The sequence below is a fragment of the Muscardinus avellanarius genome (assembly GCF_963383645.1).
Source record: "Muscardinus avellanarius genome assembly, chromosome: 3".
Taxonomy (NCBI): Eukaryota; Metazoa; Chordata; class Mammalia; order Rodentia; family Gliridae; genus Muscardinus; species Muscardinus avellanarius.
Window position 1 is genome coordinate 67,353,445 of NC_137788.1, and position 24,863 is coordinate 67,378,307.

General features: G+C 40.3%; 1 protein-coding gene across 1 annotated transcript in view; it reads left to right on the top strand.

Moving 5' to 3' along the window:
* Positions 1-667: 667 nt before the first annotated feature.
* ST6GALNAC5 (ST6 N-acetylgalactosaminide alpha-2,6-sialyltransferase 5) overlaps positions 668-24,863 on the top strand; it is a gene marked incomplete at both ends in the record, with an annotated part of 188,241 nt that continues 164,045 nt past the window's right edge. Inside the window, 2 exons of the mRNA XM_080691167.1 lie at positions 668-682; positions 1,460-1,693. Of these exons, the coding sequence (XP_080547293.1) occupies positions 668-682; positions 1,460-1,693 (249 nt within the window). The remainder of the gene's footprint in view (positions 683-1,459; positions 1,694-24,863) is intronic.

The window sequence follows — 24,863 nt, forward strand, 5'->3', positions numbered from 1 at the left end:
AGATTTTAAAAAGTAAAATTAAGGGAGAATAAGAAATTAGAAAGCTTACAACTCGAAAACTGAGATAACACAATTCTTTAGGAAAAATCATTTTATGATAGATTTCTCCAGGCTATGAACATAAACTCAAAAGCGCCAAATAGGGATATTGACATTTGAGAGGTTGACTTGTTTATATCAAAATCACAAAACATAAAATTCAGTTCGCAAATTTTCAAATGGCTATCACATTCAGGATCCAATTGGGTTCTCCTCTCTTTCTGCTTGATGACTTCATAAAAGATAAATAAGCCCTCGAACCAAGAAATGGGTACACCTGTACAGTTAACTCTCTCGCCTCAGAAATTTCACTCAGCTGAAAATATTATTATTTGGGGGCGGGGAGGGGCAATGCAGAGGTCTTTAGGACCCAGCAGGCGGCGGCAGGCGGCAGTTGTGTAGATCACTCAGAGACTACGAGGGTCCGGTTCAGTTTTAATTCTGTCTCTAATCTCTGCAACAGCGGCGCTTCTGGGGTCCCGGGGCTCTGGCGCCAGCTCAGCCGCGGCCAGCCGCTGGCGCAAAAATCAGAACTGCCTCTGCCCCATCTCACACCATGGAAACCCTCCAAGAAAAAGTGGCCCCGGACGCGCGTGCCTGAGGATTCCGCACAAAAGACGTGTCCAAAATGAAGACCCTGATGGTGAGTCGGTTGTTGCAACTCCGCCGGGCAGGAGCCAGGACCCTCGAGCTTAGCGTCGGGGAGGGGGCGCGGCGGGGAACCTCCAGGGTGCCTAACCCCGGGCCGCGAGGTCGCCAGTTACAAAGGGACAACTTTCCACCTGCTCCGCGCCTCCTCCGGGTTCCCTGGCTCTGCCTGGTTCGGAATTCGGGATGGGTCCTCGGGTTGCCCGGCTCCCGGGATCTCCAGCGAGAAGTCCGAGGGACTGGCGGGGAGCTGGCGGCGCGGGAGGGGAATGGGCGGCTGGCTCCCGAGCGGGGGATGCTCCCGAGCAACAGCCTGGCAGAAACTCAGAGGGGCGGGGAGGGGGCACCTTTGCAGACTTTCTTGGTTTCCCTGTCGGGTTTCAAACTTGCCCGGATCGCCAGGGTAGAACCCCAGGGGCTCAGGAAGAAAGGGCGTGCACAGGCTGAAGATTTCCAGCAGCCTAGCTGGGACAGACGCCCTCCCCAAAGTGCGCGCCCGTCCTGCCCCGCCGCGGGCGCGCTCTCCCTCCGGCCGCCGGACGCCGCGCACCACCTGCCCTCTACCGAGCGAGCCGGGAGGCGGCGGCGCGGAGCATCCCCGGCCGCACTCGCCGGCCGAGCCTGCTCCCCCCGGGCGCGCGCTGGGGGCCGCGGACCCCCGCCGCCGAGCTCCCCGCCCGCCCGCCCGGCCGCGGCGCGGGGTCCCCGCGGGGCGCGCTCCTGCGGGCGCCGCGCTCAGCAGCTCCGCTCCGTTCTCTCCCGCCCCCCGCAGCGCCATGGTCTGGCAGTGTGTTTGGCGCTCACCACCATGTGCACCAGCTTGTTGCTCGTGTACAGCAGCCTCGGCGGCCAGAAGGAGCGACCCCCGCAGCAGCAGCGGCAGCAGCAGCAGGCGCCGGCGACCGGCAGCGCGCAGCCCGCGGCGGAGGGCAGCCCCCAGCCGCGCCTCGCAGCCCCCGCGGGACCGCGGCCGCTGGACGGATACCTCGGCGTGGCGGACCACAAGGTGATGCTGGCCCGCCGGCCCGCGCGCCGCCCGGCGGGGCATCCCGCACACCTGAGCCTTCCCCCTTTCCCGGGGCTGGGGGGCGCCGTGAGTAGGTGCCCTGCGGAGGCTGGACGGGGGAGAGGACTAGTGGCGAGGGGTGGGCTACCCTCTTCTTGGTGTGGATTCCCATTTGCAGAAGGATGCAGAGTTTTTCGGGGAAAAGGGATGCGGTGAGTGGACCCCCAAACCTAATCCCCTAACAGTTATGGATGGCCCTGAAACTAGAATCTTCTGAGCCCCAGCGTAGTAGCTGCGTGGACGTCCTGTTGCTGAAGCCTCGGTTTGGCAGTCTGGTCTCTCCCGGGTGGGAGGAAACCCCGCAGGGCGCGGGGAGCGGCCCCAGGGTTGCTATGATGGAACCTGAGGCTGAGGCACAGCCTGCAGGCGGCCACTGCCCGACCTCCCCGTTCTCCTCTGATCTCCTCTCGGGATTGCTGTGGGTTGAATTATTTCAGCCCTGGGGAGCGGTGCCCAGGCAAGCGCGGAAGGCTGGAGGCACAAACTCGGCTTCCATTGGCTTGAAAGCCTGTTTTCCTCTGCCTTCCGGCGGGAAGCTACCGCCTAGCTTGGCTAATAATTAATAAGATGAATTTTTTAAAATTGAGCCTCCTTTCCCTGGAATAATAAATCTCTGGTTTCGGTGTATGAAGCCTCTGGGAGAATCCTAATCAAGTTTCCTGATTTTGAGGATATTTTAATACAGTTTAAATGCATCCCTCATTATATGAAGCTGCTAATGTGCTTTTATTAAAACACTCTTCCACTCTGTATCCGCTGTATAAAGCTATAGGATTTCTTGAAATCTCCCAACCCTTTTACTTTTTATTTTATCAAGTTCTATGATCGTGAATCCAAGTGAATTTTGCAGATGCCTTCCTCTTTGTGTGAAAAGACGTCCCTCTTACTATGCATGAAAAAGCCAAACTTAATTTGAAGCAACAATCATAATATTGCCACTCACCTGTGCAATGTATAACGCTAAGTATTTGGATAGTACAAAACCATTTAGGGCAGAATCCAGCCTTTCCGGGTCTTTGAACACCTCAGGAAAAATCAAAGGATTATGAAATGTGTAGACAGATTAAACTGATGTAAATGTATAGTAAATGGCAGCTATAAACAATGCTGTGGGGTACAGAGAGAAAAGATCACACTCTTCAGAAAGCAGGGAAAGTTTCTTTGGAAAGGTGGCACTTGTACTGGGAAGATTTCAGGAACACTGAAAGGAGGGAGCAATTTGATTAGGAAGTAATTTTTTGGAAAGAGTGGCTGGTAGACTCTTAAAATCCCAAAGCAGAGGGCCTTAGGTTTTACAATCACAGCTTCAGCTTTCTTTCTTGGTTGTTGATTGATTACATACTCTGAATCTGCTTGTGTGAGCAACCGATAAGGGCTCCAGGAAAGTTCTAGGGAAGTTTAGACACTGCTTCTGGCTGTGGGTGGAAGTGATGTGTATGTGTGACTGGTGTCTGATGAATATATTGGACTCGTAGGTTTTTATAGCTATTATTTAGTGGAAATGGCTAAGACACGTGAAGCTTTGATTAATAGGGTGTCAAAAGATCAATTTACTGAAAGCTCTAATTTGCTTTTGGGAAGATATTCCTAATTCTTTCTTGTATTCTACCGCTGAAAAGACACCAGCTAAGATATTGATAGTTTAAGAAAAGCATGATGCCTTCATGTTCATTTACTAAATATGGTTTTTTCACAGGGATGTGTTTGATTCCATTTTCAGTATACCAGAGCTTTATATAATTAAAATGAAGAATAGCCCTTTTGTACTTTAGAAGAAAGATTGGAACTCCACATTTAAAAAATGTAAATACTCTGTAGCAAAATGGTTTTTGTTAAGTGTGAAGTTCTATGTGAGTGATAAGTACTGTGTGCAAGTCTTTGGAATTCTTGGCAGAAAAGGGTCCTTTTTTGCCCATAGTTACCAGTATCAACGAAATTCTTCTGTAGAAATCCAAAATACCAAAATGTCACAAAACTCCATATGCAAAGTTTCAACAAAGATTACCCTACCCCAAACAAAGGAACAAGTGAAAATCTTAAGATCTATAACCTCTCTTTAGTCAATATTGCAAGCAGCTCACAGAACTAAGTGTAAACACATTTGCCAACCCTCTTTGCTGCTATTATTTGGCTGCCTGAAAACTGGGTGGAGTTCCATTTCTAATGACTCTCTGATGGTTGACTGTTAAATCTTTATGTCCCCTCCAAAAGTTGCCATCTAATTAAGTTCCATTCTGTATCACCCTATAGGCTTGCTTAAGCAGAGATGGAAATCATGGGTTAGAATATTGCTAGGAATTTTTTCTCCAATTAATACAATAGGAAGTAAGAACTCAGAGTTCTCCTCTGCTTATTCTATTGCCAGATGATATTAATATTGTTCATTTTTTCACTCTCACACTAACACCAGGCCTCAGGAAAATGGTAGGATCTGTTGAATGTGATAATCAGGATGCCATACACTGCTGCATATTAAATCCAAATTCCAACTGACTTTTTATTTGCCATAGATCTACAGAGTCTAGAGAGAGTTACACATACTGTTTAGGAAACTGTTCACATCTCCATAGCTGGAAGTCCCAAAGTCTGATGAATATGTAGTGTTTATGTTCAGTTACACGATGGTATTAACATTATAACTCCAAGATTAAATTCAACAGGTGGTCCTAATCCCGGGCACCTGAATTTCACAAATTACAGCCTGTCCGTAATGATAGTCTTGTCTCATATGGCTGCGGACTAAATTACTGTTGAGATTAAATCACTAGGCACTTTTTGTTGAAAGACATCCTGCAAGTCAAGCCCGTGATGAGCAGTATGTGTTGAAGCTTAAAATATTTACTTTCCCTGGTCATATTCCCTACTTCCTCTTTTACAGAAGATGTGAGATGTAATCATAATGCCAGTATGACTAAATGAAGGCTACTCAGGAGTTTCTTGTGATATTTCCTGTTAGTTTTTCTTTTCTTTCCCAAATCCTCCTCCCAGATCTTTTCCCACAAGTGTTCCCCCAACTCATCTCCATCTGTTTGCGTGCTTGCTGCTACAGTTCTTCTATCTGTATCCCGTCCTTGCTCTCCCAGTTCCCATTTTTGGGAGCCATTGATTTCTAACCAGACTGGCCAGACAGAAGTAAAGAAACCAATTTTCATGGCTGTGAGAAACTTTTGCATTTAGAACTGCAATATAATGTATAACTAAACTAAAACACACACACACACACACACACACACACACACACACACACACACTATAATCAAGCAATCCTCAGAGGAAAAATCCAAGAGATGCAGCAGTGTAGACGGAGACATAAAATACAATTGAGTTTCCAGTCTGGATCTGGTCTGGGTAGATAAAGTCTTTTGCAATCTGGTGGGCCCTGGGAAATGAAACTGTGAGCAGATTCCCATTTCCGGTGACGAGGCCCTTATCACACACAGCCCCGTCACCTGGACCACCCTTTTCTGAGATGGCTTATGAAAGGGCAGTGAGCGATCAATGGGGTCTGAGCTGAGCAGCTATCTCCTCACTTCAGCAGCATCCCCCAGGCATGGATTTTATACACACCAGTAACATGGTTGTCCTTGGTTCCTTCTGTCCTCAGGCACTCAGTTACCCAGATGAATCCAAACTGTTTAGCACTAGTAACCATGCTAATGTCCAGTTGGAGTGATAAAACAAGTCAAAACAACTGAAAAATAATCCAAAGCCAGAGTAATCATGAAACATGTCATATAACTTATTTGGAAATTGTTGGATAAGTATTCTTCCTTCAGAAAAGTGTATAAATAAATTTTTTCTTTTCTTTTGGTGGTGCTTAGGATTGAACTCAGGGGCATCCCACCTCTGAGCTAAACCCCTCGCCTTATTTTTTATTTGGAAACAAGTTCTCACTAGGTTGCGGAGGAGCTTGCTAAGTTGCTGAGGCTGATACGGAACCTCTGATCTCTCAGCCTCCCAAGTGATGGTTTTACCCACATGACCACCCCGCCTAGCTTAGAGAAGTGTATAAATTCTTAAAGACAAGTTTATACTGTTTATTAGACTCTATTTGATGGCACTTGAGTAATCCAGTGAAGGACAAATCATTTGGATTCTGATGAAATTCAAAGTAGGCTAAGTTCCAGGGCTCGGGTCTTACAAAATATAATCTGCCAGTGATGATGAAACCATTACCACAGAGCATCAAGCAAGTAAAACCAGGAAATTGTTTTGCTAATAAAAACTGCAATAATGTGATTACTTTTAACAGGAGATGTGTTTGTGTAACGTTTATTAAAATAACTAACCTTTAATTCTGTGATCACTAGAAGCATTTTTTTCCTCCTTCTCTCAGGAGAAATCCCTATATACCTGTATCTTCCTGTATCTTCTCCATGAGTTATTTAGACGAGTGCTCGCCCTCTCGAGTTTCAGGATTTCTGGTTTTCTTGCTGTTCTTTATTGCCTTGTGACTTTTGGCCTTGGGGTGGCCTTTTCCTGGAAAGCTCTTCCCCAAGGTCTTTGCATGTTTCTCTTTTAAAGGTCATGGCATCTTCTTATAGAACCTGTATTTTAATCCCATCCACAATAGTCATTCTTTATTATATTTTATTACATTTTATTTTCCTTGTAATGCATACCAATATATGAAAAAAACTCCAAGTTTATTTAGCTATTGTCTTCCTTCCCCTGACTGGAATCTAAGTGCCTAGACAGCAAAGCCTCTGTATGTTTTGTTGACCACTTCAGTTACAGGAGCTTGGCAGTTAGTGTGTATACAATAAATATTTATTGAGAGAGAAAAGTGGGGATGAGAAGAAGTACAGAGTTTCTTCACCAAGAATATCTCCAAGAAATATGAGCACAGGCCCAAGGCCTCTCAGAATGCCTCATTTATTATGCAAACAAGAATAGTAATATCATTAATGGAGTTGAACAGGGAAGAATGATTTTTTTTTTTTTTTTGGTGATACTTGGGTTCCTCCAGGCTATCTCCAGGCTACACTCCCAGACACCTAATTTTTAATATTTTTACTTGGAAACAGGGTCTCTTAAGCCAGCAAGGCTGGCTTCAAACCTGCAAGATCGATCCTCCTGTCTCCGCCTCCCAAGCACCAGGATTACAAGTGTGTGCCACCACGCCCGGCTTGGGAGGAATGATTTAAAACAAGAATCTTTGGGAATAAGATGTAGGAATCTATGTTTTAACTAGTTTTTCTTATGATCCTTGTACACATAAAGTTTGAGTATCACTGTTTGAAATTTTGAGTCATCACAACCAGTAAAGAGTTCTGTATCTCATTCATTTCAAGATCTTTGAACTAATCATAGCCCTTAGTAAATACTTGAAGATTTAATAGTTTCAAAATTGGGCAGTAGAGAACACCATCTCTACTGCAAAAATCCACAAAAAATTAAGAAAAGTAATAAAACAAGTGCTGAATAATAATACGAAACCACAAAACAGTAAATCAAGGCACTGGCATTGAAGGAGACAAATCTGTAGTCTTTCTCCAAATGTAAAATAAGTTAAATACTATTTTATCTAGAAATGTATAAAGCTTTCAAACTAGCATTCCATTATTTATTAGCTGTGTGTGTGGGGGGTGTTACTGGGGATTGAATACAGGATCATATTATTTTTTATTTTGAAATAGTCTTGGTAGATTTTAAGAGTCTTACTACATTGCTAAGGCTGGCCTTGCACCTGTGCTCTTCCTATCTCTACCTCCCAAGTATTGAGATTTCAGGTATGCACCACCTGAGTGGATTAATTTTACATTCAAAATATTTTTTTCTTTGATATGATATAGGATCCCCTGGACTCTTATGAGGGACTACCCCGGTTTAGTCCTCTCTGTAATACATGGTAACTATCAGAGCCTGACCTAAATCCCATAGTTTATACTTTGATGCATATGAATATAATTGTTATATACTTATTTTATATTAGAGTATTTACAATCACATTTATCCTGGAAACATACCTGTTACAGAGGTAAATTTCCATAGCCTCAAGGGTCAGGTGACTGTAAAAAATAATTTCTGACTTGCAAATATTAGGATAAAGAAAGATTAAAGATGAGAAAGGATTTTTAAAGTTAAAAACATCATTAATCAACAAGTATATTTATTATATACTTTTTGAGAATCTATGTAGAATCACAATTATAGAAAACCAATGAATGATTATCTCTTAAATACTATTATTACCTATACCCTTGAACTTGATCCAAGAGAAAAATTCCCTTCAGAGTCAATGAATTTATAATCAGATGATTGCTAAAATTTAGGGGATAGAGGTATTTATGAGATGTACAGATTCATTTCCACATGCTTTTTTAGTCTTAAATGCTTAGTCTGGGCCTGGGACAAATAAATATATTTACTGTATTCTATATTTTTTCCAAACAAAAATCACGGAAATCCGTGCTCTTAGCTTAGACAGCTCGGCCACAGGGAAGTATTCCCTGACATGTAGCCCAGGTTAGATCTGAGCTGTAGCTTTTGTCTTTATAGTTGGAATCCCATGATAATTCTTATTCAGGTTTATTGTTATTTCTTGTCTAAAGTTGTCTGCCTTTCTTGCTAGATAGTCAGTTTTTGGAGGTTCGGGATTTCTTCTTCCTTATACCACAGTGTTCCCAGGTTTTAACATAATGTCTGAGTCTTCAATAAATATTTGTCAAATGATTGAGTATTGTTTATGCAAGAATTTTTACATTTCTTCTAAATTCAGCCTACCTTGAGAGTTTCTGACCACTTGCAGTTTCTGAACAGAAATAGCTGCACATCATAAATATAAATTTCTCCTTCTACAATTTGTAGTTTCATAACTAATTCATTTCTACCTTCTTGCACTAATCAGATATCTTAAAACATACCCAGAATTTGCAAGCAACATGGGAAAGTTAAAAATCATCAAAAGGAATTCACAAGTGATCTTATGATTTGCCCAAGGTCACAGTTTAGTGACAGAGCTAGGGATAAAATCTGAGGCTCTGACATGAACATCATTACCATAAGGGAAATTCAGTGCCAGTTTCTCCTAAGCAGTGACTCAACATTATTTGGGTAGAATTTATTAAAATGAAGAACCTAGGCCTACCCAGTTATTGGAAAGAAATAAATATTTAAACATCCTATTATTCTGAAATGAACATGAGACTGTGCCTCTGGATAGTTATAAAAAAGGCTTTCACCAATGGCTGACTTTTGCAGTGAGTACTCTAAAGGTGGCATAAAATGCATGAAACTAATGTAACTTGTGCAATTTGAAAATCAGAGCAGACTTTCCCTTTAAAAAGCCCAAGCCAAAAGGAGTGTCATGTTTAATTATTTGCAGAAAATGCCATGACCAGACCACTCATTTAGCTGAATTACCTTCTCCACAGTGGGGAAGAAAGCATCATCAGGAGACTCTGTTAACCAACTGTTTGAAGAACTGCCATTCTGCAAATATCATTGACTCCCCCTAAATTCTGAGATGGAATACTTCCTCTGAATTACTTCAGGCAAATAAGAAACCATTTTACCTATGGTAGGGAAAATTAACCTTGAGAGTTGTTGTAGCTCAGTATGAAGAGAAAACTTTTTTTTTATTATGTTCTCTTCATGGGTAAGGAAGTGTCTATAGAGTTCTTAGGAACCTCACCGAGTCTGAGTATACTCTGGGAGTCTGAAATGCAGAGTTAAACAATTATTTTTTATAAGGAAGCATATTCTGGAAATTAATTGCGCATCTGGGATATCTCCGCTGGCTGAACCACAAGCACTATTGCATTTTTACTTACAGACCTGCTTCTGTTCCCTGTGTGCTTCCAGTCGCCTCCCGTGGCCTAGAGGAGTAAGTTCAGACACCTTAGGAAGGCTCAACAGGGTCCACCTGACCTACTTTCTCAACCTCACCTCCCACAGCTCACGCTCCAAGTGCCATGGGAGCACAGCTTGCTGTTACACACTTACCCGCCTTTCCTTCAGCAGGAATTGCCCCTTCTCCTTTCGTTTGCCAGCTAGAGAACTAATCATTCATTAACATCCGGCTCAAGCATCTCCTTTGTAAAGTTTTCCCAGATATAATCTCTATATGGAATAGGTCTGACATTCTCTTAGGCCACTCATGCATCAGTCAACCAACCACACCTTGGCTGAGTACCTACTTTTTGTCAACACGGTAGAGAAGGGGGAAACTGAGAGATGGACCTAATCTCTGCCCGTGGCAAAAACAGATGGAAATAAATACAGTCAGGCATCACTCAACTGTGAGAATATATTCTGATAAATGCATTATTGGGTAATTTTGTCATTAGGCAAACATCCTAGATTATACATGCACAAGCTAAGATAGGTACAATATCCCTAGGCTATATAATCTTATGAGACCACTATCATAGGCATGGTCTTTTGTTGACCAAAATGCTATTATGCTGCGTGGGACTGTATTATAATTACCATACCTTGGTAGATGCTAAAATATTCTTTGCGTTTTATGAATGCCTCTGATTACAGCGTATTGCCATTATTTATCCTTTTGTTTGTCTCCATGACTAGACTATCTTTGTGACGCCAAGAACATAACTAATCCATCTTGATATCTCCAAAACCTAGAACTGCTTCTCATATGTGTCAAAGCTCATTAAATTTTTGTTGTGTGTTGAGCAGACAGAGTCCAGTTGTGGTTATACATAATATAAAGAGATATGAACAAATCTGGCTAATAGACTCACTAATCATGAGAATGGACAGAAATGATAATGGGGACAGAAGGACTTTGCATGTGTGGCATACATATCTTTAATTTCTGCTTCTCCTTTAATAAAGAGCAGCATTTGATGACCTTTCCAGAATGTTAGGCCAGATGTCCAGATGCAGTGATGCCTATGTTTGAGAATAGTTTGCTATCATGGCAGGCGGGGAGGAGGGTGACATGCCCAAACTTTATACTGGTGAGCTCTTTTATTTTTAATTTATTCATTTAATTTATTTATTTATTTTCATGGTACTGGGGTTCCTGGAAGCCCTTCTACCTCCGGGTTACACTCCCAGACCTATTTTATATTGTTTTTATTTGGAAACAGGGTCTCCTAAGCCAGCGAGTCTGGCTCCGAACCAGCACAATCCTCCTTTCTCTGCCTCACAAGCACGGGGATTACAAGCGTGCGCCACCACACCCGGCTAGGTGAGCTCTTTTATAAAAGAGTCAGATAATTTCTAGGCCTGAGCTCCTCTGAAGAGGAAGTTAACAGTGTGCACTCATCCCCTCATTTGTTAATCAATATTGAGCATCTACTGTATACCTAGCAGTATGTTAGCACCCAAAAGGCAACAAATAATGAATAAGGTTTAATTCCTGACTCCATTGAACTTGCATCTATTGGGAAGAGATAGACAAACAGGCATAAAATTACAGTGCACCTCTAGATAGAAATACTGGAGTTTTTCTCCGGAAATCTTTGAGGAATTCTTCAAAAGGTAAGCTGGAGGAGTAATTCCATCAGTGCCGAGACCGCCTGCTGCCTCGGCATCTATGTGTTGAGACCCCACTCCACATAGCCAATCGGCAACAAGCCCCGAGAAGGAGGTGTCGTCTCTGGCCAAAGTACCCCCCACTTTTAGATATCCTTCATGACTATTATTTTCTTGGTAATGATTCCTTTTAACTCTCTACACGAATTGCTCCGGTGATGTGAGATCAGGACTATGAAAGAAATTGAGTCCGTGGAAATAAATTCTCTAATAATTTGTCTAAACACCCTTGGCTCTGCTCAATAGTAATGAAAAAACTGGCCAGAACTCAGATGCTGTGATAAGCATTCCAGCTGCAGTAATCACAAATGGTCTCCGACCCTCATTCCTATCACTAACTAAGGTTAAGCCATTAACTCCGGTAACCAGTAGCTCAGTTTAAGGTAACTCTGTTTACCCTTGAGATCCTGCCTAGAGACAGAGAAGATAAAACTTTGTGTGTGACTTCAAAGCAATTTAGTTGATGAACAACTTAGTTGCCCAAATACAATAGAGCTGAAGGAAAAAGATTGTTGACTTTTACTCCCAGTATGAGCATTCCCCGAGACAGAGAGACTGGCCGCATGGTTAGAAATGAAAATGACAAAATAAAGGACAGATGCTCTAAATATATATGTATGAAGGAAAGGAAATACCGTAAGAGTAAGAAAAGCATTTTTGCATGAAGAAGAGCTTATCATAAGAACGTCCCAACTGGAAAGAAAGGAATTAGAAAGTTAGAAGCAGGTTGCAGAGGGTTTGTGACAGGGAAAAGGATTATTAAAGATGAATAGGCTTTTATTAGGCTTGTTGTCTAAAGGAGAGTGTTCAGCAGCTAAGGAAATACATCTGACAACTAAATCCAAGAACTTCATGGTGTTGTTTGTGGTGTTTTGTCTGCCAAACTGTGTTGTGGGTTTGCTTAAGCTTTCAGATTTAGAAGGTAAGATGCCAACACCTGAAGAAACTCTTATCACATCCACCTGAATCACCACATCTCCCCACACTTGCTATATGAACTGATCCCCAAAGATGGAAAGTTCCAAGAAAGTTAAAGAAGATTCCCCGAGAAGCCTCCAAGCCTTGGGCGTGCCCGTTTCTTCTGGAAGATTGCCCTTTGGAACTGCTTGTCTGCAAGATCTGGGAGAGGATCCGGAGTTAATCTCTTGAAAGCCAAAAGCCAGCTGAAAGCTGGACTAGTCATTTACTTTGTTTGCATGTAATTCACTATTGTTTTGCTGTGATTACGCCCCTTTTCTTTTTTCTCCTATTATTAATCTCGCTGGTGAAGGGTATAAATTTTTCTGGGTTCCTGTAATAAATTGTCATTGGCTCAAGAAGCCTTTGTCCATATCAGATTCTTTCTAGAGAGCACCGTCACTAGGAACTCTTAGTTCCTAGAAGGGAAAGAATCGCTGCAGAGAAGAGGCTGCAGTACTTCACTCTAATCCTTCCCCATCTTTGCTGAGGCTCTCGACCGCGAGTGGACTCGCGCCCCAATTAGACTGAGCTGGTTTGCGACACATCAGCTGTATCAGATGTGTGTTTCAATGGGTAACTCTGGCTTTGGCAGGGCCTAGGTTAGAGTAGTCCTGGGTAATGAGAAGAGAGACCAGGTAGCAAATTCTTGAGTGATGCTGGTGGTCAGAGGATGAAGAGGCCTATGGTTTCTGCCTGCCCTGGGTTTCTGGGGTCGTGCACACCACTGTGTCTCTGCACATTCCGAATGCAGCTTCCCGCAGCAGAACATTTGTGGCTCAAGATTGCCTCTCAATAGTTGGTGAAAAGTCTGGGGATGATCCCAGATGGTACTCCAACTTTGTCTAATTTCAAGCCTTGCTATGCATCTTAATACCACAAAGTAACTTGAGCAAAATAGGAGACAGTGAAGTTATGGTTAGGACTGGAACATGCTGCTCATGGAGCCTTCAGAATGCCTGCTGGGGACAACAGGATTTAAACCCTCCACCTGCAGCAGAGCCAGGGGGATGTGGGAAAAATGTGCCGGCAGGGACTTCATTATACAACAGCCCTACAGTGGAGTGGGCTGACTGTATTCTAGAATAATCTTGTCAAGGGAGACTTTGTTGCAAACACATCTTGCCAGGTATAGATCTATCGGAAATATGAGGCAGAGAACAGTTTTCTCCCCTTCCGTTTCCCGCATAGCTATAGAGAAAGCAATTACCATTCTTTTCAATCACTTAAGTTTGTTAACAACTGCTAAAGAAAGTAAAGTTTCCATTCCACTTGCATCAGAAGGAAATTGGCCATAAAGTAATGTAAAATTTGTCAAGAGGGAGTCTGGTTCCTAATTCATTCAAAAGCATTTGATTGGGAACACAAACGTATACTGTACATCTAAATGAACTTGAGGTTTATGGGGCCCATATTTGGAGCAACTCGGAAATGCTGCACCTGCCAGGCTGCTGTCGAGGTTACATCCACATTGTCTCGCATTACCTGAAGTAGTTCCTGCTTCTACACTGCACTGAAAATCATAAAACTGATTGATGTGTTTCATTTTTGTTCCACTCATAGAAGTTTCGAACAATGAAAGTGCAGAAAGTGATAACATACTGCTTATAGTCCAGTACACAGAAAAAGGAAAAGGGACTGTAGGAACTTAGGTGTAGTCTCCCGTCCTGGTGCCCCAGCCACACTGAGTGAAGTTTTGCCTCTGTGCCCTGGCCAACACTAATCCCTTGAAGAACCGTGCCCACTTCTCTCATTAACAACTGTGTGTGGTTGGGGACTCAGCTTGAAATGTGATACGTTTTTAATCCAAAAGTCTAGAAATAAACATCAAAGAAAGATACTATGAAGAACAGGGTATCCCCACTGGATGGGCCTGCAGTAGTGGAGGGTGTGGTCTGTTTTATGCTGCAATGACAGAATTCCAAAGACTGAGTGATTTATAAAGTACTGGAATTTATTTCTTATGGTTCTGAAAGATGGAGGCCCATGATCAAGCCAATCAAGCCACAAGCCTTTGGTATCTGATAAGGGCTGTGTTTGGAAGTGGGAAAGGGGGCTGTGTGGTCACCTGGCTGAAGGTGGAAGGGCAAATGAGAGCAAGCTCCCTAAGGAAGCTCATTTTTAAGGACATGTAATCCCATTCATGAGGAAAGACCCCTTGTGGCCTGGTGTTTTGGGGGTTTTTTTTTTGTTTTTTTTTTTTTTTTTGCTTTTATTGGTGCATTATAGTCTCATATCATAATGTAAATCATGTTGACAATGGCATACATACACACCATATTTTATGCCCCCCACCTCTCCATTTCTCGCCTCCCAATACCAAGTTTCCAGATTAAAAATGGCATATTCACACGCATATGTTCATATGTAGTCGATGGTAGTATTTCTATTAATGCATATCAGTCTTTCTCCTCCTTACTGTTCCTCCCTGGCTTCACTGAGGTTCTTCTCCATTCTCAGGAGTCCCTCTGGTATCCCAGATACTCCCTAGCTCACACATATTAGGGAAAACATATGTCCCTTCTCTTTCTGTGCTTGGCTAATCTCACTTAACATGATGTTCTCCAGGTCCTTCCATTTTCTCATGAATGAAGTAATTTTGTTCTTCATTATTGCTGTGTAGAAATCCATTGTGTGTATTTCCCATAACTTTGTAATCCATTCATCTGTTGATGGACACCTAGGTTGGTTTCATAGTTTGGCAATTTATTGTCCTTTGACTTTTCTATGCTTGCCATTCTGATTGGGGTTAGAAGAAATCTCAATATAGTTTTGATTTGCATCTCCCTGATGGCTAATAATGCTGAACATTTTTTCATGTATCTATTGGCCATTTGTTTTTTTTTTTAATTTTAAATTTAAATATTTTATTTATTTATTTATTTTTTTTTTAATTTTTTTGGTGGTACTGGGGTTCCTGGAAGCCCTTCTACCTCCGGGCTACACTCCCAGACCTATTTTATATTTTTGAAACAGGGTCTCTTACGCCAGTGTGGCTGGCTTCGAACCTGCGCGATCCTCCTGTCTCCGCCTCCCAAGCGCGGGGATTACAAGCGTGCGCCACCACGCCCGGCATTCTATTGGCCATTTGTATCTCTTCTTTTGTAAAGAGTCTATTCAATTCAGTTGCCCATTTCTTGATTGAGTTATTTGTTTTTCTAGTATAAAGTCTTTTAAGTTCTTTGTGTATTCTGAATATTAGCCCTTTATCAGAGGGATAGCTGGTAAAAAATCTTCTCCCATTCTGTAGGCTTTCTCTTTTGACTTTTGATGATTTCCTTTGATGAGCAGAAACTTTTTAGTTTGATGCCATCCCACTTTTTAATTCTTGTTTTAATTTACTGGAGGAAATTAATTTTAATTTAGGAGGTCTGGTTGAGGAAGTCACTACCTGGGCCTACATGTTGGAGTGTTGAACCTATGCTCTCCTCTAATATCTTCATAGTCTTGGTCTAACCTCTAGGACTTTGATCTATCTCAAGTTGACTCCTGTACAGGCTGAGAGGTAAGGATTTAGCTCCATTTTTTCTATAAATGGATAGCCAGTTCTCCCAGCACCATTTGTTGAAAAGGCTGTCTTTTCTCTAGCAGATGTATTTGGCCCCTTTGTCAAAGATCAATTGACTAACACCTGAATATTGGAAGAGACACATTCAAACTATAACAAGAAAAGATAAGATAATTAGACTCAGGACTAAAAATAAGGAACAAATCTTCATGTGATGACTTATACCTCTAATCTCAGTACTTGGGAGAATGATATAGGAGGATTGCAGGTTTGAGACCAGCCTCAGCAATGTAGTAAGAATCTCAACAACTTAGCAAGACCCTATTTCAAAGCAAAAAATAAAAAGGGCTGGAGGTGTAGCTAAAGAGGTAGAATGCCCTTAGGTTCAATCCCCAGTAAAACGCACACACACACACACACACACACACACACACACACAGAGAGAGAGAGAGAGAGAGAGAGAGAGAGAACACCAGTTGTTTCTTTTCTCTTAGTCACAGACATGAAATGAAGAAAAAACAAGTAAGTGTGGCTTGTCATGAGCTCCTCACTATAAATGTTCAGTTATTTGACACTACTACATTTGAATATCATTTTATGTTCTATTGGATAAAAGGATATCAATGGGCAAAACACTATTCAAAAATATATTTCCCAATGGGCGAGGTGGTACACACTTGTAATCTCAGCATTGGGAGGCTGAAACAGGTTTGCAGACAGCCTCAGCTATGAGAAAGACCCTCTGTAACTCTGTGAGATTCTGTTTCAAAATAAAATTAAAAAATAGGACTGGGGGTGTAGCTCAGAGGTAGAATGCCCCTGGGTTCCATCCCCAGTGCCAGAAAAAAAATAAAAAATAAATTTCTCTGATGAGGACTACTGACTACTGGGGTCCAGTAGCAGCCAGGCTTTCCTCTGAAATGAGCACCACAGCACCACTGTAATCTGAGCAGATGCAGGTCCTCTGGGGAGTTATGAATCTTGCTATTGACTGGTGTGCAAGGAAAGGACCATTTTTAATGGGCATTCAGAGCATCCAAACCTTTGGAAATTTTGAAGGATGGAATGGAGCCAGAAACTTCTTTAAGTATCTTCTGGGATTTTGTGGCAAACTAAAAACACCAAAACTCAACAGTATTTCATACAAACTGTGCCTGTAGGCCATATTTGAGAGTACAGAATGCCTTCTGTCTGGGAAAAGTTTCCTCTGCCTCATCCTTACTACAGTAGGTCAATAAAGAAATAAGGAAAGAGAAAACCAAAATACTAGTTTTGAAAAAACAAAGGTCCCTCCTTACCCATAGTAAGTGCATATGCATCATTGTTTTCTCATAATGACAAAAAGTAATAAGAGGAAAAGGATAATTATTCAGAAATCTACCACTAAATGTAATTATGGCTAATTTGTTAATATATTTCATTACAGATATTTTTATATATATCAAGGTATGTATATAAGACATCTTAATATAGATTATTACCATTTTCTATTCATCTGTGCTGGATATATATAGTCTCTATGTGTATGTTTCTTTAACAATATGATGTATTTCATGATATAAAGGGGGAGGGATCAATATGAGCTCTGAGATCCCAGTTAAAAAGACTTATTATGCTAGGCATGGTGGCGCATGCTTGTAATCCCCCCACTTGGGAGGCGGAGACAGGATGATCGCACTGGTTTAAAGCAGTCTCTCTGGCTGTTCCTAAATATATATATATAATATGTCTGGGAGTGTAGGCCAGAGGTAGAGGGTTTGCAGGAACCCCAGTACCACCAAAAAATACTTATTATGCTCAATAATCTAAAACCAAAATATATTTCAATTGGAGTTGGAATAATTAGAAAATATGTCATGAGGTTTGTGCCGATGTCTCCACTTACTAATACCGCTACCAGCTTCAACACACCTCTCCTTCTCTGTCCTTTGCAACCCTAGCATTCCTTTCAGTGTGGCAATGCTTCCATCCCCATCTCTTTCTCTCCAGCTGCGGAATGTTTAAGCAATTATTAAGTTATAAATTCTTAATTTATAAACCATTCCCAGTAGTTATTTAATTCATCTTGTCACTTTTCTCTAAATTTCCTCCAACCAGCTGCTTTGGGTCTATGGCTCCTGGTGACCCCACAGGGCACTTCCAGAGCACTGGAGAAATGATCACCAGTTTCTTGGTCAGAGGGGTGGCCCCTGTCCACCATATGCCCTAGTGTTTGCCTTTATTTTCTGGACCTTTGCTCTGTGATTTAATGTCCTGTCCATAAACAGTGTCTATCCAATTTCTTTATATATACAGAGAAGGTTTGCTTTGTTTGACGTAACTCTCCTTCCTAGAAAGAAATCTTACAGCACAATTATAATTATCACCTTTTTCTTAATTAGTGACCTTTTCCGTATTTATTTTTCCATCTTCTATTTTTATAAAACTCATTAATACCTTTATCTTATTTTAACCCAATTTATTGAATTCTCTGTTTTCCTTGATTATTTTTTTTTGGTAAGGTCTCTGAGGTACTCTTTATTTCATATATTTTTTAAAAACTCTGTGCTACTATGTCTTCATTTTGGAATAATCTCAGAACTCATCCTTCCATGATCGAATAATTCTGTCTTTAGAGACTCTCAGGCCTGGCTCTCCCATGATGATCAACTAGAGGGGTTATATTTTGTACACCTTAGTTGGTGGCTTCCAAGTAAAGAGATGAATTTGAAAACACCAGAGAGCTTTGCTAACAAGCTCTGTGTCAGCTCTGTCCTCTCTTCTGCTCCCTAAGTCCTCCTTTATCCTCTGGGTTGAAGAACCACAATCTTTCCCATTTATTGGAAATCCTTTCAGTGTGATTATGTGTGTATTTATAATATATAACAAAAATGTATATTAAAATGGGAAAATTTAATCATTTTAAAAATATAATTCAGTGGTATTATCTATGTTCATAACCTGTACAACAATCAACTTATTTCCAATTTTTTTATTGTCCCTAACAGAGGAACAATTATTAAGCAAAAACCTCTCATTCTTTCTTCCCCCGTTCTTAGTAACCACAAATCTATTTTCTCTCTCTATGAATATGACCAGTCTAAATATTCACATGAGTGGGATCTGTTATACAAGAAGGCTGTGTCCTCATGTGACTGAAGGCAGAGGAATCAGAGAGAACAAAGTCCCTTCATCGAGCCTCCTTGGAGGGGCTCTAACCCCATTCTTGTCTGACTCGTGTCAGTTAGCATAATGCTTTCAAGGTTTGTGCATTCTGTAGCATGTGCCAAAGCTTCATGCCCTGTTAAGGCTGAATGATATTTTGTTCTTTATTTTATTTTGTTTTGCTTTTTTAAAATTTTTTGTCTTTGTATTGGAGACTTAATCCAGGAACATTCTACCTCCATCTACACCCCCAGTCCTTTTTATATTTTATTTTGAAACAGGATCTCACTAATTTGCTGAGGTTAGATCTAAACCTTCAATCCTCCTGTGTCAGCCTCCCAACTACTGGGATTGCAGGTGTGTACCACTACACCCAACTGTGTGGCTATTCCACATTTTGTTTTTTCTCATCACCTGTGGGTCTTGTCCACCTTTTGGCGACCAAGAGTAATGTTGCAGTGAATGCTGGCGTTCCCATGCCCTTTCTGCAGCCCCATCCTTTTTTTCCTCCCCCTGCAAACCCCATGGTAGCACCTGGGACTCAGCTCTCACCTACAGAGCTGCTCTGTGGCTGGCTGCCCACCCCACGCACATACACTAAAATAAAAAGAAATAAAAGAACAAAGATAAGCCAATTATTGCATTAACTGTATTTCTTAAAATCATGTTAAAATTTTGAAAAAAATGCATTATTATATAAGTGATGATATAATTTGTGTTTATTTTTGCATTGAATTTCTTTTAAACTTTAATATGAGCATATTATGTTTTTAAAAAGTGGATATGATTATTTTATTTACATTTTGCTGATATTAAAGTAGCCATTTAGGTTTCCTTTGTTACTGTTTGCCTTTTATATCTTTTTTCATCTTTTCATCATTTTCAGTATTTCTTTGTACTTACATTCCATGTATGTCCAGGCCTGTCCTTAATATTTTCAGGTCTTACGAACAGGATAGTAGAAGCCCCCAAACATAATAATTGCTTCATTCAATCATTTCTGTCTTCATTTTAAAAAGATTTTTAAGTTTCAAAAGTTTCATCTGACCTATTTCAGTTATAGTTTGATCACAATAATTCTCTGCTCATTTTTATTGTTTAAATTAGTAACTTAACCTTCATTAAATAAAAAATGTGTAATATGCTCTTGGGAGTTGATGTGGATGTTGCTTAACTGAAGTTTATCCATTTTCATTATTTCTTATTTATTTATTTATTTATTTTATTGCGGTACTAAGAATGAAACAAAGGGGCATTCTGCCTCTAAGCTACACTCCAAGCCCTATTTTTTTCATCTTTTTATTTTATTTTTTGAAACAGGGTCTCGCTGAGTTGCACAGGGCCTCACTGATTAGCTGAGGCTGTCCGCAAACTGCGATCCTCCAGTCTCCACCTCCCGAATTCTGATCACAAGCGTGTGCCACCATGCCCGGCCATTGTTTCCAATTTTTAAAAGTGTGGACATACTTTTTGTTTATTTTTTATATTTTTCCCCTGGAATTTCTTTTAGGTTCTATTTTGCTGTAACTTCAAATTCTGCTCATTCTTTCCTCCTTCAAACACACACATGCACATGCACACGCACGCACGCACACACAGAATAAGGCGTGACCGGCTGCTTCTCCGCAGCAGTGCAACCTGCAAGTCATGGCATTTGAATACAGAAGTGTATTGTTTAAATGCTATAGGGCAGGAGTGTGGAGAAGCACATGTTTTGGGGTGAATGTTACTGGACACAGCAGTAGATGTCTGGGATTGCAGATGGTGCTCTGACAGAGTGACAGAAATGCTCATGTGGTTTTGTGTAAAATCTGTGTGTTTGTGACATTCGGTGCCACTAATATCCACCCTTCTCAAGCATTAATGTTCCTATGAGTCACCTGGAGGAACTTATTAAAATATAGATTCAGAATCTCTAGTTCTAAGGTGAGGCCTGGGAGCCAGCATTTCTAATAGTCATCTAAGTGATACTGCTGCTTTTGGCCCAAGAGCAATATTTTGAATAGCAATACCCAAGCACAAAATCCAGATCAGGACCCTATTGTCTGAGATTAAGAACAGTACTGAGTATGTCTTTTGATTTAAAGGTATAATCTCTATCTTTTAAGAATTATATTTAGCTCATTTGAGTATATCTTTTGATTTAAAGCTATAATCTCTATCTTTTAAGAATTATATTTAGCTCATTTGTATTTATTTTGATTTTTGCTCTGTATTTCTATGTTGTGGTACTATATTATTTAAACATTGATTTTTGTATTTGACATTTTATTTATTTATTTCAGTTTACTTTTTTTCCTTCCTCTGGGTTTATTTATTTATTTATTTATTTATTTATTGGTCCCCACTTATTCTATTATTTTAAACCTTTACTGTTTTGGAATTTAAGTTTTTGGCTTTTATTCTTTAAATGGCATTCTTGAAATCTTAAAATGCATACTTATTAAAGTCTTAAGTTACTTAATGTATCTTTTTAATTTATTTTTAGTTAAATAAAAGTGATATACTCATCATGTACATGATGTTTTGATATATGTATACATTGTGGGATAACTAAATCAAATTAGCATATGTATAACCTTAGTACTTGTAATTTTATGTGGTGTGGTAAAAACATGTAAACACTCCATTAAATATTTTGCTAACTTGCTTAATAAAAAATATTTTTAAACATTTTATTCAGGTTTTTTAGAAATCACACAATGTGAGTTCTTATGTCAATAGCATATTTAAAATATTTTAAATAAATGGCTATTATGGTAAATTTAGAAATATAGAAAAATAAAGTAAAAATTATATAAATTTTATAAACAGGAATTTTCTAAACAAGAGACAGCATAGCGTGTAAAAATTTGAGGATGTTTTCTTAAGATCTTTTTTCTCTTTATGTTTTTACATAGATGCGATTACACCATATAAATCTAAGCATCATTAAAACATATTCACAAGTGGGAAGGTGGAAAATTCTATAGACACTGGCAGAAATAATATCAAGTCTTCCGGAAGTGAAAAATCTCAATCCTATATCATCCATTCTGAAACATCAAAATGTTATAAGTTAATTTTGTGTATTTTACAATAAACTGTTCATTATGCACCCCTATTTGTGGAAGCATGTGTTTTTGTGTGGAGTACATGTTTTTATTTCTTGAGGGTGGAACTGCATGTGGAAATTTAAGCTTAGCCTTTTGAAGAACCTTCAGTTTTCCAAATAGGCTATACACTGTACAGTTCCACCAGTAAGGCGTGCTAAAATTTACCTGCATCCTTGCCAACATATGCCATTGTGTCTTTTTATTTTCTTTTTGCTATCCTAAGAGAATGTAAAATACTGTCTCATGGTGGCTTTTATTTTCATTTTTCTAACGAATAATGACATTGAGCATCTTTTCCTGTGTTTATTGTTCATTGGTGTATCTTTTTTAGAACTATTTAGATATTTTCCCATTTGGAACTGGATTATTTGTCACTTTATTGTTGAGTTGTCAGTGTTCTTTATATCTCCTGGATACAACCCCATATGTTTGTAAATCATTTTCTTTTGTTCTGTGGATTGTCTTTTCACTATCTTGATGGAATCTTTTTTATTTATTTTTTTTATTTTTTATTTTGGTGGTACTGGGGTTCCTGGAAGCCCTTCTATCTCCGGACTACACTCCCAGACCTATTTTTATATTTCTGAAACAGGGTCTCTTACGCCAGCGCGGCTGGCTTCAAACCTGCGCAATCCTCCTGTCTCCGTCTCCCAAGCGCGGGGATTACAAGCGTGCGCCACCACGCCCGGCTTGATGGAATCTTTTTGAGCATAGAACTTCCTAGTTTTGATGATGCTACTTTATCTATTCTTTTCTTTTCTCACTTTTGCTTGTGGTGCCAAATGTAAGAAACTATCACCCAATCCAAGATCATGAAAAACTGCTCCTATATTTTCTTCTAAGAGTTTATTATGATTTTAGCTCTTACATGTAAGTGCGCGGCCTACTTTTAATTACTTGTGTATATGAAGTGACACAGAGGCTTAACTTCATCTTTTGCATATGGAGGTCCAGTTATACCAGCATTATTTGTTGAGAAGACCATTTGCTTTGGCATTGTTGTCAAAAACAAATATATAGTCACTACCATACCAGTCTCATATATGTTCTTACAAGTTTAGACTGGCATGGACAGTGATTATCACTGACCATGGAGAAGAATAATGACCTGCTATTTCCAATGCTGCTATAAAAATGCCTATCTAGCCAAGAGCTTGGTTTACACAGACTAAGAATAGATCTCCTTTTTGCACTATTGAGTAAGTAGTTATAAGGTTGTAAAATTTCTCAAATCTCTCAGAGCTCACACTTGCAGGAGGCTTGTTTTCACAAGTAAAAGTACTCCCAGGAGAGTGTTACTATAGACAGGGAAGATGGCTACCACTTGTTTTTGCTGCTATTGTTATTTAGGACTTCTTTGTTCTTTGATGTTGTTTCAGAACGATTGCATTTTGTAATAAGTATCTACACCTGAAAACAGACCTTAGAAAGAGAGAGCTATGTTTAGGATTTTTTCCCTTCTAACCACTGTGATTCTCCGTCTAGCCCGGAAGGCACTCACCACTACTTGCAATGAAGAGAAATGTGATTCCTAAGACTTACCTGTATGAATAGTCTACATGTTTCTGAATAGAAATAGAACAAAAGCATCATCTCAAAACTTTACTTTCAATCCTAGATTCATCCAAACAGATTTTAGATATTCCATCCCAATTAATCTCACTCTTAAATAAAACATTACATGTCTGAAGTGGGAGAACAGGAGACCTTTCGATAATTCCACATATCACATTTGTCTCAAAGAAGGAGGATTACTTTTAGTTGATCTAGAGAAAACTTCAGAAAGAAGAAAAAAAATCAACTTTCCTACATCTGAAGGGTTTTTATTGTTTTTTGTTTTTCTTTTTTTTTCTGTTGTTTGTTTGTTTTGGTGGTACTGAGGATGGAACCCTTCTACCTCCGGGCTACACACTCCCAAACCTATTTTACATTTTTTATTTGGAAACAGGATCTCTTAAAGCCAGCGAGGCTGGCTTCAAACCTGCGAGATCCTCCTGCCTCCGCCTCCCAAGCACGGGGATTACAAGCATGCGCCACCACACCCGGCTCCTACATCTGAAGTTTTTTATTTTTTATTTTTTAATTTTTTGGTACTGGGGGTGGAACCCAGGGGCTTTTCTACCTCTGGGCTATACTCCCAGACCTATTTTATACTTTATTTGGAAACAGGTTCTCACTAAGTTGCTGAGAGCCTTGTTAAGCAGCTGAGGCTGGCTTCAAACCTGTGCGATCCTCCTGTCTCATCCTCCCAAGTACTGGGATTAAAGGCGTGGACCACCATGCCCGGCTCATCTGAAGATTTAAAGCCACAAAGAGCTAACATAAAATTGCATGTTAAGCCCAGAACACATAATCAAACCAATCTCCCTCTCTCCCTCCCTCCCTCCCTCCCTCCCTCCCTCCCTCCCTCCCTCCCTCTTTCCCTCTCTCTGGTTTTTGCACTTCAGTCTACCCAGGTATACAAAGAAAAGAAATAGGATTAAATGTGCATTTTAGTAGCCAGTGCCTCGAACAGTTTCTTAGGCAGCACCCTGGGATGAATCAATGTGTGTTCTTTGCTCATCATAATTTCTTTGTCTTCACCAACAAGTATCACATGCTGGGTGTCCAGATTTATTGCTGTATCCCCAAAACACAAGGTTCCTAGACCGCTGGATTTTATCCTAAATATCATGTATGTATTCATTCTTTATTTTATACCTATAGTGTTGAGAGGCATAAGGAATATCACAATGGAAACAAGGTAGACCACCAGTAGGATTCTATAAGCTTTGGAGATACGACCTCAGAAGAGAGCTTGGTGTACAGTGTTTTGTGAACACTTGTTAATGAGGAAAGAAAGAAATGAAGAGAAAGAGAAATAAAGGAAGAAACAAGGAGATAGGAAACAAGGAGATAA